The sequence below is a fragment of the Pteropus vampyrus genome, unplaced genomic scaffold, assembly GCF_000151845.1.
Source record: "Pteropus vampyrus isolate Shadow unplaced genomic scaffold, Pvam_2.0 Scaffold9, whole genome shotgun sequence".
In the NCBI taxonomy this organism is placed as follows: domain Eukaryota; kingdom Metazoa; phylum Chordata; class Mammalia; order Chiroptera; family Pteropodidae; genus Pteropus; species Pteropus vampyrus.
Window position 1 is genome coordinate 15,068,509 of NW_011888790.1, and position 19,668 is coordinate 15,088,176.

Genomic DNA, 19,668 nt, shown 5'->3' on the forward strand with positions numbered 1-19,668 from the left:
AGCATGTGGACCCAGGTCCCCTCCACTTGCTGATGCTGCAGATGTATTTTCTGCCATGGTGAGAATTGTTTCTGGTTTTGGTTGAGGTTGAAATCTAAATGGAAATGTGATTTGTGATGATAGTTGAGTGGATCTCAAGAAGACATGAGCTGAATAATTTTGAAGTAGTGCCATGGTATGGCATCTATTTTTCTAAGTGCATATATGGAATTATTGGAGGAAATTATTTATTATGGTTCTAATCTGTAGGTCTAATATACTGGTGAAGATTAATTTAATTTTAATGATGATGACATTTTAACTTGCTATTTTGAGTAGATTTTACATTAAAACATTGTTAGTTTTCATTAATTTATTTCAGGTAAATGTACATATAAAATCAATTTTGGAAAATATTCATCTTAAGACTCTTGAAATTACTATTCCCATAATCTGGGCTGTAACCCTGTGACTCTGCAATTACCTTAATATGGAGAGTTTTGTGACAACACTGAATGGCTGAAATTGTGTACTCTGTTTTAGTATAAAGTATAAAGTATAAAAACATATCTCTATTATGCGCCTAGGCCAATCTATGAGTCAGCTCAGTCTGTGAAAATGCAGATATCTGAACATAAAATCTTAAAAGAAAGATAAGGTATATTCTTTCAAGTTCTGAAAAATAATTCAAGATTACTTTTATATTCTAAAGATGACTTTCAATGCTGTCAGTGATACTTAGGTTGGATGAGATTTAAAAAAGAAAAGTTTTGGATTTGGAACTTTGATATAAGGGACTGGCAAGGATAGTGTAGTGCTCTGCTCTTACTGGTATTTTTATGTTCTAAAGATTTAGAATATATGAAAATAAGATGCTGACGAAGCATAATCAAGTAGCCAAATAGCTACTTAGTTTTGGGGGTTCTACACTTTAATAATAAGTGGCAATCTGTGAATCATAGGAAGTGGAAATAATTTTTATTGTCTCTTTTCCTAAAAAGGTCCTATCTTAAATAAAATTTTAGCTTTACTAACTGATCTGAGCTAGGAAATGACCTCTCCTAAGACAATGCTTTGGTGGAAGATTTATTTTGCTAATATTCAGGAAAACATTTTGATTTTAAGTACAGTTTCATAATATTCCTGCTTACATCTGTTAGAAAAATAGCCAACAGATCAATCTTTCTTTAAATAAATGTTCTTGTTTTACTGAAATTATTATACCAACAGTCGGCTTATTGAAATGTGTTAGTATTACAGAGATATGTTGTAATGTGTATTTTAAAAATATATCTAGTAAGATAACTTTAAAAAACATACACAGATGAATAATTGTTAATTCCAATGCTATCTGACGACCGGAAATGGCATAAAAAGGGATATTCTGCAATTATTCATTAATTACCACTTAAAGTTCATTTCCTAGCATCATTTTTAATGAATTATTCTTTATTTAATAGTATATAGTTCTAGAATTCTTCTAAAAAAGGAATTTTTTGTTTTGTTTTGAGTTGCTTTTACTGAAAAGTGATTTCCAGAATCTTTGAAAGCTTTCCAGGGATGAATATTCATTTTTATTTCCTTGTTATCTGGTGTTTCTGTTATAAAACACAAATTTTAAGAGGCAATTTTAATAAAAGGAAGAGATAGAAAATGTAATTTATGAATCTTTGTGAATATGTTGTATTCTTTATTCTCTGCATCTGGCCTCAAGGTAAAAGGCCTATTTTTCTCTATCTACATAATAGCTGAAAAAAATGTATTCCGTAATGTCCATCTGTGCAGAGTGGCATCCCCTTGCTTGTCTCTCAACACTAGATTGGGAGATAAGACTTCCAACAATGGGAGTTAGTCCATTCTTCTGCCTGAAGTTTACCTTCTTGGTGTTCTTGGCAGGAATTCACTGCAACTAATGTCTTTATATTTTATATTCCAAATTCTTCATATCCTCCAAAAATTCAGTAGCTGTCTGACCTTTGCCTCCATTTTTGTTTATGCAAAACCAAAACATTGTTGTGCTTATAAGGCCCAGGAGTCTATGTATTTCCAGTTCATTATCCCACAAAAATCTTACCAGAGCAAAAAAGAAGGCACTTTGAAGTCCTCCCAAAAGCCATTTCTTTACCACTTTATAAAGGCCTTAAAGAAGAAGAGAAAATAAAAAAGTCACCTCCTTCTGAAAATGGTTCTCAATACCGTTAATAAGATGGACATTATACAAGATTTGAAATAAAATAAAAGACTTTTGAAACAAGACAAACATGGTATAGAATACTGAGTCTTCATTTACTAGTTATGCCATCTAGAGCAAATTACTTAAAATCTTTCACCCTTGATTTTGTCATTTGTGAGAAGACAATAATAATATCCATCTGGCCAGACTATTGTGAGAATTAAGTTACATAGTATATTTAAATACCTGAGATAGTGCGGTATATAGCAGGTGCTCAACAAATATAAAACTTTTCTTTCACTGTCTCTACTTCAGAAACCCTGCTTGGTTTGGCAGTGGGTAAGAGAGACAGTAAGGGAGATGGGAAGAAGATTAGGAAAAACATTGCATTCAAATAAGGTATAGGCATACATACATGTGGACAGTCATAGTGTTGGCTTTTATTAGTATTATTTAGACAAAGGAATTGGCACCTGTACCTACAGCCAGGTGAAAGGGTGCTCTGATTCATTAGGGATGATAAATCACAACTGCAATAAACTGGAAACATAGTGCATATTTAACACCTTTCATAACTGGCAAGATGTAAAGATGATCAATCCCTTGAATTGCAACTCAAAAATAACTTTGGGTCAGAATCAACCTTTCTCCACTGGGCATTTTTGTGGAATGCTTTTGTGAAGTTAAGTGGCAAAGTACAGTAACTGACTAGGCCATTAACCCTGAGTCTGAGGTCTGCAGTCGCTGTCAGCTGAAATGTTAAAACTGACTAGAACACATGATGTATGCTGTTCACTGAGAACCAGCGATTTACAAGTAAAGTTTAAACATTGTAAGATGTTTCTAAAGATGCTTTCTTGTTCTGAAATGTCACAAAAGTAAAACTGACAATAGAACAGGGAGCACAGAAAAATGGGAAATGTTTTGCTGGCAAGAATGCAGGAAAGGTGGGGAGGCGGGTGAAGAGATTGAGAGAGTGAGAAGGAGGAGAAATTTTAAATACTGGAAAGGAACTTGTAACTATATCCATTCAAATTACTTCTCTCTCATGAATGCTAGTGATAATGTTATCCATGTGACAGTTCAGATATGAGTGATAATTCTAGGTAAGTTAAAGTGTTGTGTTATACTCAATGCATACAATAAATTTTTCATTTTGAACATAAAGAGAAATACATGCTGAAAAAATATTTTAAGGATATTTGTTAGGGTGATACCCACATGTCTTAATCCTGCCCTGTCCAGTTTATTAACTGATGTCTTAGGCCATAAATGTTCACTCTAGTTCTCATAAAGAGAAGCTCACTCAGGCAACAGACATAATCACATTTACAAACCTAAATGCTCACGCATACAGAATCACATACTTACACTTAAGAAATAAATTAATCCAGAAGAGGTGGAAGGAAACAAGAGACAAATGATAGGAGCTTAAAATAGCAAGAAAAAATACATTTATTTATTCGTTTGTTTGTTTATTTAATTTTGTCACTGTAACATGTTTTTATTTTCATTTAAATTGCATAAGAAATATTAAGGAAACCAGTATATTTTAACATACAAACAATATATGGCTGATATTAAGGAGGGCAATTTTATCTCACAAAAAATTTTTCCTTTTAAAGACAATATTGGTTTGGATGGAGGGTATGCATAACATTAATACTAATAGTACCTTAAACCTTTTGGTACTTTTAGGTTAGAAAATACTTTTACATACATTTTGATTATATTTTCTTCCTCATAACAACCACATGGCAAAGATAGGTCAGTTATCATCTTATAGATTAGAAAACCCAAGTTCATGCATGACTTGCTTAGTCAATAAGTGGTGGAATGGCCTCAAACCTAGGTCATCTGGCTTCTCCATTTTTTTTTTTTTTATTATGTCATACTGTCTTATGAATCTGATACCACTTCATGTTTTCACATTTCCTTTCCCAGTACCATGTACATTTACAAACACTGACTTATTTCCAAGTAGGCATCATAACTCCAAATAAGCAAGGAGAACACATTAGGCTCGGTTAATCAGTAGAAGAAACCTTAAGAAGAAATACTTTTTAAAATGTTGTAATTAAATAGAAATAGGGAACAACTTTGAAAAGAACAAAGTTGTAAAAATTACACTACCCAAGTTTAAGACTTGCAAAGCTTCAGTAATCAAGACAGTTTAATATTGGCTTAAATGTAGACAGATCTGTGGACAAAATACATGTCCAGACATATATATGTCAATTGGTAAAGATGCAAAGGCAATTCAGTGAAGAAAACAAACTTTTTAACTAATTGTGCTGGAACAATTAGATATCCAATGACAAAAAAAGAAAAAAAAAAAGACTTTGAGCTATACCTCATCCCAAATATAAAAAGTAAGTCAAGATGCATCATAGATTAATTCTAAAACTGCAAAATATAACACTTCTAGAGGAAAACAGGAGAAAATCTTTGTGACCTTGGGTTAGGCAAATATTTCTTAGACACAAAACTGAAAACATGATCTAAAAAATATATATAAATTGAACTTAATCATAATTAAGAACTTCTGCTCTTTGAAAAAAACTGTTAAGAGAAAAAAAAAGACAAGCCACAGGCAGGGAGAAAATGTTTGCAATTACAAATCCAACAAAGAATTTGTATTTCAAATAAAGAACTTTTAAGTTTCAATAAGAAGAACACAAACAATACAATTTTTTAAACAGGCAAAAAAAGTCAGAGAGAATTAAAACATTCTAAGGATTCCAAGCACTGTTTCTGATTTGCAAATGGAGGGGTGTCTTGAGAAAGAAGGTGGGCAGCTCTAAGATTTAAGAGGCAAGGAAATAGTCCTACAACTGCAAAGCACTGAATCCTACTAATACCTAAATGAGTTTGGAAGTAGATTCTTCTCCAGAGCTCCAGATGAGAGCTCAACTGTGTAAACCCCTTAATTTTTATCAAGTGAGGCTTTGAACTGAGATCCCACTCGAGCTGTGCTGGACTTTTGACTGTGAACTGTGAGCTAATAAATTTGTGTCGGTTTAAGTAGCTACCACCACCAACAAAACAGGGCAAATGATTTGAACAGACAGGTCATCAATGATGTATGGGTTGAAAATAAGCACATGGAAAGATGTTTTCTATCACTGGTATTAGGGAAAGGCAAATTAAAACTATAACAGGATACCACTACACACCTACTACAACGTCTACAATTTAAAAGACCGATCTTATCAAGTGTTGGCAAGGATGTGGAGTAAATGAAACTCTCATAAGCTGTTCGTGGGAATGTAAAATGATATAATCACTTTGGAAAACAGTTTGGTAGTTTCTTAAAATATTAAACACTACAGACCGAATGACTTAGCCATACTACTAGGTGTGTATCCAAGAGATATGAAAGCATATGTCCACACAAGGACTTCATGAATGTTCATAGAAGCTTTGTTCACAGTAGCCAAATAATGGAAACAGTTCAAATGTTTATCAATAAATACATGGGTAAACAAATCATGGTATAGAGTATTATTAAGAGAGAAACAGAAACAAACTATTAATACACACAAGAACATTAGAGAATCTCAAAATAATTATGCTTGGTGACAGAAGCCAAGCCCCTCCAAAAGTACAAAGTATTATTTCCATTTATATAAAATTCTAGAAAATGCAAATTTATCTGTAGTGAGAGAAAGCAGATCAGTGGTGGCCTGTATCACATGTTTGCAACATAAATCAGGGGAGACACTTGGCTAAAATGATGATAGGCAATGGATCATAATCTTTTGGCCTAGCACTGGCATGTGATTAACTTCAGGGAAGAGGTTTAGAGGGCTGAGAGGCTCCTAATCCAGGTTCCCATTGGTGCTCAGCTGAGAACTGATGAATTCAAAGTTTTCATCATTTGTCCACTTCAATTCAAGGACCGACTTCCTTGAACTGCCAAGAAAACAAATGCCTTGGCTTCAAATCTACCATTGCAGACAACCTGTTTTCTAATTAGTTTATATATCTCAGGGTGAATTTTCACACATGCTAGAGTGACTTTGTTGTTTTGTGCATTAAGATTTAAATGCTTTTGTTGGAGCAGCATATGCAAAAATGAAAGAATAGATTGAAAAGAACAAAAAGAAAAGATGAAAGAAATAAAGAACATTTGGAAAGAAAAATATAGAGTGTTGGATGTCTATATGTAAGGTTCTAAATAGGTCATTCACTTGTAATTTTAAGTAAAGTATTACTTAATTGTATTCATTTAAATGGGCAACTTAATTAAGTCTATTGCAAAAGCTTTAAATACATTGATTTCTATAATTTATTACTAGATTAGTACGCCAACCTGCAAATAGACTTTCTAGTCATTTCATTGGACTATTACATGGAATAATAAGCTTTATGAGGTGTAAATTTGTAGTGGGGTTTTTAACATAATAACATTGTCACTTTTATAAATACTTTATTTGGTTTTCCAAATTGTACTTACATTAATACGTTCATTATTGTGTTGGAGTTTGGGTTGTATTACTTATCCCAACTATTTTTCTAATAGATGATGTAGATTATGTTAGGGAAAATGACTATGCGTGATTTGAATATATACATTCTCTAAAATATATGGTATGTGCATGTTCGTTTTATGGGAGAGGTTTTCTATTATGGATTAAAGTATAGTCTTCTTAGAGTTTTATACCAAATTTGAGAAAAATCAGGCAGAAGTGGTAGACAAAGGAAGACTTTGCCAGTATTTTATCCTGAATCATCTGAGGAAGGGTAGAAGAGGAAGACTATGAATTTAATTAAAGCATCTTCGCTGAAGCCAGGAATATCCTTATTGGACGTAGATCCTAATGGGGCTGTGGCCTTTATTGGAGAAGGAACAACAGGACTATACAGAGTAGTGGTTAAAGTATATACCTTTGAAGTTAAAAGACATGAGTTTTAAAAGACACAAGTTCAAATGTCAGCTCTACCACTCAGAGGCTGTAAGGCTGTGGACAGTTTACTAGACTTCTTTGAGCCTCCATTTTTTAATCTATAAAATAGAAATAGTTATGGTCTCTATCTCCCAGGGCTGTTGTGAGGATTAAAAGAGATCATGAATGTAAAATGCTCTGTAAAATGCTTAATAACTAAAGAGTATTCAATAGCTGGTAGCTGTTTTGTAAATAAAAGAAATTCACACTTGGGTGCAGAGCAGTTCAGAGCGAGAGGTTCAGGACTAAAGCTTTGACCAGTAGGAGGAGTAGGCAACTGGCTCTTATACAAACTGTCCTCTAAGGCACAGGAGTTAGTGGTCATCTATGAGGCACAGATAGCTTATGCTATGCTATCCAATATAATAGCCACTAGCCAATGTCCCTTTTAAAATTTTTATTAATTAAAATTAAACAGAATTTATAATTCAGTTCCTCAGTCATGCTAGCCATATTCTAAGTGCTCAATAGCCACATGTAACAGTTGATGGATACCAGATTGGAGAGGACAGATATAAAATCACCTTTGCAGAAAGTCCTAATGGGACAATGCTGCTTTGAAGGGTCCAGGTTAGGCTGAATATCAAGGCAACATTCATGAATAACTGGTTAATTTAACTTACGTCCACATCGAAACTAAGCTCTCTATCCTCTGATTTATTTTACAGAATCTGAGGCTTATCGAAACTCTGTTATCCGTGATTCTGTGCAAATTTTCAAGCTGTTTGAATATTTTTGATCACTGTTTATACCAGTGCATGTGAATGCATTTGAGAGATTCTATGAAGGGGCTGTCCCTGCTTTTCTTGATTGAGTTTCTGAATTCTATCATTAGCCTCAACATCTCTGCAATTATTCAGAGATGGTTATTAACATGTTACTTCTACACTCCTCCTTCTCTTCTCCTTCCCCACCCCCAGATCCTCTGAACTGGAAGCTAGGAGATTGTGAGAGTCTTAAAGTGATCATTATTTTAGTAGCAGCTGGTTCTTAACAGCCCCGAGTTTGTGACAGAGGTGACAGGATCTGTTTCTGGGGCTGCATTGTCCTAATTATACTCCTAATGGATCACAAGTTTGGAGAAAAAGCGATGTTACATATTGCAGTGTCTGCAGGGCAGCATTTTATGGTACGCTGGGAAATATCTCAATATAACATGTGTAGCCAATGCATTTACTGTCATTAGTTAACCAAGCAGCCTGTGTGCTTCTTTCAGCTCCCTGACCCACATTTCATCCATGCTCTGCTGTTTTTCTCCCACAGGGTTATTTCCTGAATAAAGCCCAGAGCTTACGAGTCCTCCAGCAGAGAGTTCTGTTCTGACCTCCCTAAACAGGCAGTTTCACCTGCTGGGCTAGTATTTTTTGGTTTCCTAGTCAATCTGTTAAGATTTTAGCGGGAGATTCTTAGACACCTTTTCACAAAACATATGGGAGATTGTAATTACTTTGGCTTGGTACCTTTTTAGAATTGAGAGAGCAAGGAAAAGGTACAAATCTTCTGTTCATAAATAACCAAATCTGTGGGCATTTTAAAAGGCGTTCTGTGCAGCAGGAGAATTTATGTGCCACATTTCACCCTTGGCACACTTTCCAAATGAATTGTTCAAAGAGAAGTTATATTAGGACAAATAGAAATGACGACCAAGAACAGATGTGGATTTTTAGTTAATATTTATGCAACACCCACAGGGAAGATGGTATTGCACAATAAACTAAAAATGTCTTAGGCAAATAAGGAAATCTTTACCCTGAGGAGCTGGCACGGCAAAGGTATGAATTATACAACAAAGGACTGGGAATGCAGAACAAATGCAGGGTAGGTCGGGGCAACTATAAAAACCGAATTCATTGAGGAAGTGGTGAGGTAGCAGATGTGTGGAATCTACTTCGGGAAAATAAGGGGTTAGCGCTTTTTTTGGCCTATCTTATGTCTAAGGAAGAAAACTCAAGCCAGCCAGCCTAATTTCCTTCATTTGTGGAAAGCAACAGTAGCTTTAAATAGAATATATATGTATACACACACACACACGCACACTCAGAACAAAGGCAGTAGTCTCACAATGGGTAAGTCCACCTTAATAAACTAAAAAGCAGTGTCCTCAGATTTGATATGCTCTCCAAGGATAATGCTGACATCTTTAATCCAATACCCCCCACAAAGTTGTTCAAGGAGAAAACACAGGCATTGGCTGCTTCTCAGCCCTTGGAGAGCAGTCTGAAAGCTACCAAGACTTAATGCAGTGGAAGAATATTGAAACTCACGTTAAATTATAATAGGAAAATTTGCTGAAAGCAACCAGATTTCTCAAACACAGCTGGATTTTCAGTCTTCCATTCATCAGGGACAGCAAGATGTGCCACTTTGCTGCATTTCTCACAGTCTCCTTGGCTTCTGATTCAGAGGGGGTGGGGATGAGAAGAGAAAAGGAGGAGGTGGAAGAGGAGTGTAGAAAATATTTATTTAAAATTATTTGAATCTTGACGATTGAGACAACTCTGGAAAATGCTTATATGCTTTTATCACGCTGAACACAAACTTAATACGTTTATGCCTCTGAGTCCTCTTAATATGCCTCTGAGTCCTCTAATAGGAAGCCCTGTGACTTCCTACCTCAGGTTTCCCTGCAGAATTGATGCATTCTTAAAAAATTTTAACCTACTCCCCCTCTTGTTAATTCTCTGCTATCTTTTACATCAACAACAAATCAGTTTACTCTATTCTCTTATGATGAAAATTTGTGGATTTTCAGTTGTAATAAAGTTTCTGCAGAACATATTTATTTCCTCATTTGTTTTCAACTTTTTTTTTTTTCACTTTCTTCTACTTGTCCAGATATTAAAGGTCCTGGATATTATTTGGAAAATAAGACTGGTAAGGTCTCTGCCCTCTTGGAGCTGCCATTCTACTGGTGATCCCATACATAGTGCATACAATGAAGAAAATCATGTAGGGTGATGGGATAGAGATTGCTGGGGGAAGGCTATTTTATAAAGTGTGGGCTAGGAAAGCCTTTCTGAGGTGACGACATTTGAACTAAGATCTGAATGCTGAGAAGGAGCTACAAGAGGTCTGGGGAGAAAGCATTCCATGTGGGAGGAAGAGAAACTAGCGAATTTCAGAGATGGGTATTTGTATTGCTAGAACACTGGAGCACAGTTTGAAGGGACAGAGGTAATCAGAAGAGTTTTATTAGAAGTGCAACAAAAAGTCACTGAACATTTTTAAGAAGGGAAATTGTAGGTTTTCTAAAGAATCTTCTAATACCTGAAGTTAAAACTGGGGGGGAGGGTGCGATGGCAAGTGTAGAAGATCACCGTAGAAGCCTCCTACTGCCTTAGTCCATGCAGAAAATGAGGGTACCTTGGATGAAGATTAGAGCAGTGTGGATATAATGGTCTATGTTTCGGAGATAAACATCTAGGTTTTAGCTAACAACTAAAAGAAAAGGAGGAAGTTGGAGAGCATAGTAATAGTAATAATAATAATATAATAATAAGAAGCAGCAGTTAACACTTCCATTGCACTTTAGACTCTTCCAGGCGCTTCATAAATTAACTTCTTTAATATTCATAATAATACTACCTACATATTGCTATTATTATCACTGTTTTATAGGTGAGAAAATTGAGGCCTAAGAGAGGTTAAGTGACTGGCCAAAGGTCACCCGGATAATAATAGCAGAGTGGAGACTCAAACTCTTATGGCGCTCTTCCTCCAGTGTACTAGGATCCAATATCAATGTGTAAATGCACATTGGAGGACCTAGACGGGTCAATAGGTAGGATTTTTAAAGCTTTTCAACAATGAACAGGGGTTATGGAGAAAAAAAGTAAAAGATCAATTTCTGCCTTTAAAGATACAATTTCCTTTTATGTATGTTTACTAATGTTTTCCCAGGGCACAAAAATGGTGCCATCGTTCATGGCATAAGAGCCGTAATGAATATTCATCATTTCATCTCATCTGTCTGTGCAGATTTCCTTGTGAAATCAGGAAAAGATAGAGCTTTGTTTTGCAGACACCCAAACCACTGTATTTGCTTTTAAGGCTACTTCCAGACGTCCAGGGGACTCAATTTCTTGCCGCAGTTTTGGAGAATTTCATGGTTAGGTGCTGCCCTTGGAGGGAGAAGGGTGCCAGGAGTGGGGTGGAGGTGGGGGGCGGGGTGGTGAGGTGACAAGAGAGTCAGCTCTCCACAGGTCTGTTTTCCATGCATTGTGGTTGCCATACAGCAGGGGGCGCAGCAGCAGTGTTCATCGTGGTCCACCAGAGGTACTCTTCTGGCAGAAAGGGGCCAGGCTAGGTGTGGCGGGCAGCTCATCGTCCTCTTTGGTCTTGCAACTTTAGTATCCAGAGCTCGTTCTACACAGCCATTCTGTTATACCATATTTCATCATGTTGGACACTTTCCATCCAGTTCTGCATCCGGGCGGAAAGGAAAGGGCATTAGCTTCCCGCCTTCCTAGGTTATAGCATTGTACTGGGCCTCAGAGGCGTCTCCCCGCTATGTTCTCAGGGTTATCCTGTCAGTCTCCCCAGAAACCACGGAAGGCCCCCCGCAGCTGCGGGGTGTGTACGTGTGTGTACGTGTCTTTATTTTCTCTTTTGGGGTCCTTTCTTTTTAACTTGCTGCGGGAACCTTTCCCTCCCACACGTCTTTAATTGACATTCGGGACAAAGATAGGCTCAGAGCTGAAATCTCTCCTTCCTAAAGTGCCCCTTTCCCCAGGCTCTCCAATATCCTCACTCCCCATTTTGGTTCACACACTGTGAGCGTGTATGAGAGGTCGTGTGTGTGTTTGTGGCAACTGAGGCTACAGCACTCGCTAAACCTGTTCTTCCTCTCCCGTCCCCAGAAGTCTCCAGCTGACCAGACTTAACGCCTGGCAGCGCCTGGCACACACGGCGCTTGGGTTGAGATCCAGCCGGTGCCAGGCGCCGCCAGCAGCAGCCGGGCGAGCGACCGCATCTCCTGGGTCTGGTTTCTCCTCTAGCTGCCCCTCCCAGGCTGTCTTCCCGCGGTCGCCCTTGGGTCCCTGGAGCTCTCCAGAGTGAAATCGAAGGTGAAAGAAACAAGAGGAGGGCGGGAGGTGGGTAGGAGGAGCCTCTCGCCAGCGGGCGGGGGAGGCTCTGGGTGGAGAAAGGGGCTGGGCAAACCCGAGATGTAGGGTTGGCCACGCAGGCGCGGGGGGCAGCGCCAAGAACCCCACGCGGGAGCTTCTGGAGTCTCCAACCACCGCTTCTCACTTCACAGGAGAAGGGGTTGGGGCCGGCAGGGAGCTAATAAAGAGTGAATGAGCTGCAGCCGCTGTGGCGGCCGGAGTCAGCCCGAGCGGCACCCGAGCCCTGCGCCCGGGAGGCGGCGGAGGGAGGCGGTTTGCCTTGTCCCTCCCACCCGCCCCTCTTTCTCTCTCTTCCTCCAGCTGGTCCCAGAGCCCGGCTCGGTCCGGTCCCTCTACCCCCATCCCGCTCTCTTCCACCTCCTCTGCGTCCCACCCCTTACCTAGGGCTCTCCGAACTACCATGGGTTAGGGTGGGGGCCTCAAGCCGCGGGAAGGACCATCCCTGTGCATCCGCGGGGAGACGCGGAGCCGGAACGCCGCTCACCGCTCGCCGGCGCCGGGCATGGGGAGCGCAGTGTGAACCCGCACCCGGGGAGGACGCAGGAGCTGCGGAGACCGGCCGAGGAGGAGGAAGAGAGCGGTGGATTGGAAGGACCCGAGGGAGGAAAGGAGGGAGGGTGGGGAAGCGAGGGAAAAGTGAAGCTGGGAGGAGAAGGCGGCGGAAGGTGGGGATTGATGCTTCTGTTTTTTGTTGCCGCTGTTGCCCTCGCGCTGGGAGCCGAGCCGGAGGGAAGGCGGTGGAGAGATGATTGCAGAGTTGGTGAGCAGCGCTCTGGGGCTCGCCTTGTATCTCAACACCCTAAGTGCGGATTTCTGCTATGATGACAGGTAAGGGGGTGAGAGGAAGAGGTGAAGGGCTGCGTGGGGACTCTTCAGTGGCTCAGAAGCTTCCCGCTTTCAGGCTGGAAGTGCATGTTGGAGGAACTGGTCCAGCACCTGATGGTGTAGGAGACGCGTAAACATTAACACCTAAAGCAAAAAACATCCGGGACGCGAGCGCGCTGGGCAGGCTGAGGGACTCTGGGTTCCTACTTTGCAGCAGGTTCTCTGCTTCTCGGCTCTTGGCAGAGCTTAAGTTTCTTCGTGGAAATCGTAGCAATTTGGGAAACTGTTTAATGAACGTATTTAAAAAAAAATAAATCTTAGGTATTCCTTGGTGCAACAAAAGCACATTGAGCGATTTTACGTCTGGGCTGGAAGGAAGCCGTTCCCCGCCCCCTAATAGATCTTTCCTGTAACGGTTCCTATTATTGATGGGACACTTTTATTTCCTGAGGTTAAAACACACGTTTGACAGTTGCCAAAATAATGGAAAGAGAGGATCGTACTCTGCTTCAACTTTCTCTTTTGACGTGTAGTGTGTACTTTACTTTGAGTCAAGATAATGCTGCTGCTGGTCGTTCCTGCGCCCCCTCCCCCCCGCCCCTCTTAACCAATCGATGGAGTAGCACTTTATAAAAGCCTGGGCTTTCATTTCTGTTTGGGAGTTTTACATTAGACGTTAGCGATTCTTTTGTGCTAATTGGAGAAGAAGACGCCCCTAGAGACTGAAGTTGTCTTCTGCATTTGGGTTAGTTTGGGTGGCTAATGAGACCTGAACTGTGTTGTCAAAGAAACTGCATCGATTTCTGGAAAATGTCACAGTTGTGCTCGTGTCTCTACCTGTTTTTTAAACGTTGTTAGTGTTTAGAAACTGATGAAAAGCTTCAATAGCCATTAGGGAAAATTCCAATTTGTGTCTTTCCGGTGACTTAATCTGATTACAATGAAAACAGATGCATAATTAAAATATATTAGGGAGAAAACAGCACGCCCGGCTAAACTTATTAACCGTCCTGGGGTGTTTCATGCTCCATTGAAATTAAACTATCCAAAAAGTGAGCACAGATTTACTTTGACAGCTTTCAGCAGCCTCTCTGGGTTATGGAAAGTGAATGGATCCCCAGGGTCAGGGCGAGGCGGTGAGTGAACTTTTGCAGTGGTTGAGAGAGAGGGGAGGTGAAGGCAGAATCTTCTCCTGGTGGTAATTAGCCATATTTGCTATTCTCTGGTGTATTCACTCTCTTGCTAAAAGCATGTTCATGAATCTTGGCTCATAACCACATGTCTGCTTTGAAATCCTCTGATAATGGGTGCAACAACAAGCAGCACACCTTTAATGCATTTTATGTAGTGTCATCAGAGACTGCTTGCTAGGAAGCCACTGTTAGATAGGAACTTTTCCTCAACTTTAAGCAGTGTACAGATTTTAGCAGTTATTCTACATGCTCTGAGAAGTAAATGGTCTGTGATAGGAGCTGCTTCTGTTCACTCCAATTTTGGATTACGGTGCACCTGCTAGTTCTAGGATATTGAAAGAAAAAGCCTTTGCTTCCAAAGATGGGTGACTTTTCGCAAAATAAGCTCAGGGACAAATCTGGGCACTTATTGGCTCTGTTGGGGACAGTTTAAATAGTAAACATTTAAACCAAGACAATACAGCTTATAAAAAAGTCACTGTAATATTGTAACTATTGTAGAACACTGGTAAAGCAAGCATTCCTAGTGTATGCTATTGTTTATCATTGTCCAATTCTTTAAAAAGTACATGCCAGAAGAAACCATCCCACAGAGATTAAGGCTGAAACTAAACTAAATTTGCATGCACAGTTTTCTGTGGATTTAGTGCTTATTTTGTGTTCTTTAGTTATCAGAAGTGTTAGGACTTTGTAACTTAGGGAGAACGGTACAAGTGTGATGATAAATTAGTTGTGCAATGACAATTGTTATAATTTCTTTAAATGTTGTATAGGTTGAATGGAGCGTCAAAATTCTTGACTTCTACGTAGCTACTTAGATGAATTTAATGTGATGATTTGCCCATATCATCTAATTGAGAGCATGGTCAATATATAATATACAGATATTGTATATGCTATGATGTTGAGGGTCTGTACATATAAATTATGCCGTGCTACAGTTTGCAATGTGTATTTCACTCTGATTTTCTTAGTGCAACACTGCCTATGCAGTCACATACTCCTAAGAGAATAAAATCTTAAAAAGTATCAAATGGGTTTCATGGGTCTTGGAAATTATGAAATACATGTAAATTGGAGCAGAGCACTTACTTGGTGGCTACATGACATACTCAGGTGATTCAGTGCCAAGGTACTCTGTTTAGTTGTGGCTTCTCAGATATAGTGCTTTCTATCTACTTTAACTCACTGAGGTGCGAACAGAGAAGAGAGCTGGGGAGCCAAGTGGAAACTGCAGGATGATGATAATATGTTATTTCCACCACTCCATTTCAGACTACAAACACTCAAGTTTAAAACTTTGTTTGAATTACGTCTGTGGATTCCGCTGCCCCCCCAGGAACTTTTGTGAAATACAGCTCTGTAAGGAGAGGCCAGTGCTGGAAAGCAAAAGAGCAGCATTGGAGGAGGGAGGTGGCTCTTACGCTTGACTTGCTTAACTAAATCAAGACTCTGTTTTTTAGCTGAAGAATCTGGCATTTACTGTAGGAGTGCTTTATATTGCTTTAGCTTAAAAATTATTGCTGTGGCACTTCTCAAAGTTATCTTTTCTTTTAAATATAGTGATCAAGTTTACTTTATACACTATATATATAATTTCAGTATTGGATATAGCTGGATGAGATTAAGTGGTAATCCGAAACTTTCTTATATCAAAATCAATTTCCCTATGGTAAAATTTAATATTTTACAAGTGTTTCTGTGTTAAGTTTAAGAATATGGCTACAAACAGTAGAAGAGTAGAATTCAACATATCTGATGAAAAAGCATGCATGGTTTCAACTTCATCCTCTCTTCTCTTGCCTTCAATCTAGTCATTACTATTGAATCTTAAATTGTGGTTAGAGTAAAATTGGAATTGTAAATCTGCAGCCTTTGCCAAATTTTAAGTCATGTTGCATGTGACTTATTGAAGGATGCCCTCGTTTTTTGGAGAAATTTAATGTTTAGATCAGTAGAAAAAACTGACTGACCCCAAATTCTCTGCTCTCTTGTGTATTTTGTTGAAAATAAAGTATTGTTTTCCCTCATCCTCTTTAAAAGTAGTACTGTTAATATGTTTTGCATATGATTAACACTAAAAGAGGAGTCAATTTACTTCAAAGCAATAAGAGTAAACCCTGTTGTGTAGTCTGATTCTATTTTATAAATGCCATCTAATTGATGATATGGCCTTTATAATATACAACAAATAAATAAGAAGATAATGCAACTAATTTATGTTTTTATTCTCATGTGAGTAAAAAATGCATTAGTTAAAAAAAAAAAGACAATTTGAGTTTTTGGAAGTGGAAGATGGGTTTGTGGCTTGTTTGAAAAATTTTTTTCTTATTGCCCATTTTGCATTTGTTAAACCAAACCCAGATAATTAACATAACTTTTAAGTTTCTTAGCTATTCCATTGTATAATCCTTGTGTGAAACTTGGAGAAGCAATTCCACAGCAGAAATTTCTGGTCTTGAATCAAAACTACTCCAAACTCTAATAGCACATTCCTAGTTTAGTTATTCATTTGGGTGTAAATGTAAATCTTAGTTTTTATAGAAACACTAGTTAAGAGGTTTTCCCTTAAAGTCATAAAGATTTTGATTAACAGCATTTAAAAAGAACTGGAGGATTTAAGGCACATATACACGTTTTTAAAAAACCCTTTTTCCCCCCGCTAAAGATAGTCAACTATTGGTTATTGTCGCTTTGGGTTTTTGACTTGATATGATCCCTTGTGAAATGATCACTTACTCTATTAACTTCCTTCTAAAAAGTTCTCTCTAATAGACTTACCTTGGACCAGTCTGGGATTAGTATCTTAAAATTCTAGCATGTTCAACCATTGAAGGCATGCTTGGTATTTCAAAGTATGTTTAGAAAGAATTACTTATAAAATCAAAGTAAGTAATGGAGAACTTTGCTTTGCATTAAAGGTTGTTTCATCAGGTCTTTATTGGAAGAGGTCATTGTGTATAAAGTGTGTGTGCGTGTGTGTGTGTGTGTGTGTGTGTGTTTACTCTAATTTCCTTCCCAGTTTGTAAGTCACTGAAAAAAAAATGCAAGTGGATACAATTTATTGTTTATGAAATATTTTATATCGGATTTTATTTTCTAGCCATTTTGATTGTTTTTAATCAATCTATGTGGAAAACGTTCATTTTGCTGTTTTAGCGAGTACATCTCAGTAGTAAATTAAAGTTAAAATTACATAAATCCAGGATAGACCACTTTGCCTTACCTCCATTGAGCCTGTCACATGGGATTTATCTGAGAGAATGACCCAAATAAAAGCACTGAATGGACATTTGCAAATACCATAGGGAAAATGATTGCCAGCCATCTGTCTCTTAGTTTTTTTCACATATATGTACATATTTTTTGGCTATATTTTTATGTATTATTAATTTACATTGTCTTGTCATTTGTACTTAGTTTTTCAGTGTTATTGTGCCCCTACGGTAACACTGAATTCCCTGCTGCTGTGATTGAGATAGCTACAAGCTTTTGGATTCCAACATGTGATGGGAGCACAGTTTGTCTTCCTAATCTCTGTTGCTGTTCAGCACACTAAAAGCACTTGTTTGAAATGCCATGATGGTGCAGCTGTTTATCATAGGTGAAAGGTCCATTTTCTCTAAAACAGGCACCTTCATAGTCTTAGGAAAGGACGAAGTTTACCCTTAAGGAACTCAGAAATCTGTGGCTGACAAACCTACTTTCTTATAACTTTATTATTCTTACCCAACATGCTTTTAACATAGTAACATTCATCTTTTAAATTATTTGAATCTCTCTTAGAAACTAAGTATTCTATCAGCTTTGGGTACTTTAATGGTTCCACAAAAATGATAAGTGTGGCAGCCTTGATGGGATTGTGGACAGGTGGATTATTGAACGTAAAGACCTCTCCTCTATGAATAGCTGTCATGTTTAAAGCCTAGTTGGAAAAAGAAAATGTAGAAGTATAGCAGTAGGAGCTGTATACCTTCTGTTTTTTCATGAAAAAGGCATACTATTTTGAATAATTACAGGTATAATTCTGCACAATGCTAGATAGTTTCTTTGAAGATTTGATTTGTTTGTACTTTTGAGGAATAAATGACTACAATGAATAATTCACTACTTATGAATAGTGCTGTGACTGTATGGACTTCTCATACATATGGTGCATAATACAAACAGCAGCTATTTACTCTTGTCAACAAGCATCCGTACCTGTCTGTCCTTTTCTACCCTTACTTAAGCAGGTAATGTCTAGTGTTCTAAAGATATACTTACGAAGAGGCCAATAGCTTGTCCTTTAGCAGAATTTTACTTGCATTTACTCACATTTATTTTGATCGATACTCATATTTTAAAACTTGTACTGGGACTCTGTCAGCTTCTTTCCCAGGATATCCGTGCCCAAGATTCCATGGTAGATGGTTTGAACTGGCCTAATTCTTGGTCTGTCGCTTATTGGTACTTTTTTTCGGATGTGGGGAAGCTTTAGAATACCTTTCCCAGATGTCTCCTTCCTAATTGTCCAGGTCAGTTGTTTTCCTTGGAGGTCTGCAGCGGCTGAACTCTTTGGGTTAACTAGATTTGCCTCGACTGGTCATAAGGATTGAAGACTTTTGCCTCAGAGATTTTTTTGGCTATATTTTCTAGGTGGTTAATTCTAACAAGATGCAGCACTATTAAATTTCTTTTGATCGTTCCTCCTCTCTGACAGTTTAGCTTTTCAATCACATTTGTCAGTTTCTCTGATACTCAAGGTTTCTTAGAATAAAAGGTATAAATGTTCGTTTCAGTCTTTTAAGAACTTTTCGGGATTCCAATTTTGGGTTCAACTATGACCTTTTTTCTTTACAGGTAAATGGGAAAGAATTGAATAAGCCTGTCAGGAGAATTTTGAAGAAGACAGGAACACTGAAATGATTTGTTTTCAAGATTCTACATTAAAAACTATTATCATGTTCTTAGGATAGTTTATTTATGGGCATTTCATACGATGCAGTTAATTTGGACAACAAAATAATTTTAAAGATGAGATATAGAGATTTTGATTTGCTTATGTCTAAAAAATTAAAATGGAAAAGTGATTAGAATCGAAAATTCTAACTCACTTTTAGTTTTCATTTTATTGTGAGATGAAACGAAATTATATACATTTATTTATTCCGAGGCTATACACATGCCGTGTTGCTTGAGACCAGTGCTACTTACTGTATCTGTTTTAAAAGTGCAGTAGTATTTGGCAGAGGAGATGCTCTTTGCTCATAGTGATTTGATGTAAGCTTTTGTTTCTCAATTTCTTTGCTGGAGCATTTTGTGATAAGAGTAAGTCAGAGTATGAAGCGTGGCACAGCATGTAGTTACATACAGTAAAAGAGACGGACTAAATTACATGTTTTGTCAAGTGAAAACACATACATAAGTGTCCTTGGAATAGC

The 19,668-nt window shown here is 38.0% G+C and overlaps 1 protein-coding gene across 4 annotated transcripts in view; it reads left to right on the top strand.

The window, feature by feature from the left end:
• The first annotated feature begins 12,262 nt into the window (after positions 1-12,262).
• TMTC2 (transmembrane and tetratricopeptide repeat containing 2) overlaps positions 12,263-19,668 on the top strand; it is a 370,372-nt gene continuing 362,966 nt past the window's right edge. For 3 of the 4 annotated variants that reach the window (XM_011374929.2, XM_023521201.1, XM_023521197.1), the window contains exon 1: positions 12,263-13,055. In XM_011374929.2, coding sequence (XP_011373231.1) covers positions 12,973-13,055 — 83 coding nt within the window. In that variant the 5' untranslated portion in view covers positions 12,263-12,972. The remainder of the gene's footprint in view (positions 13,056-19,668) is intronic. The other variant, XM_023521189.1, reaches the window with a different exon arrangement.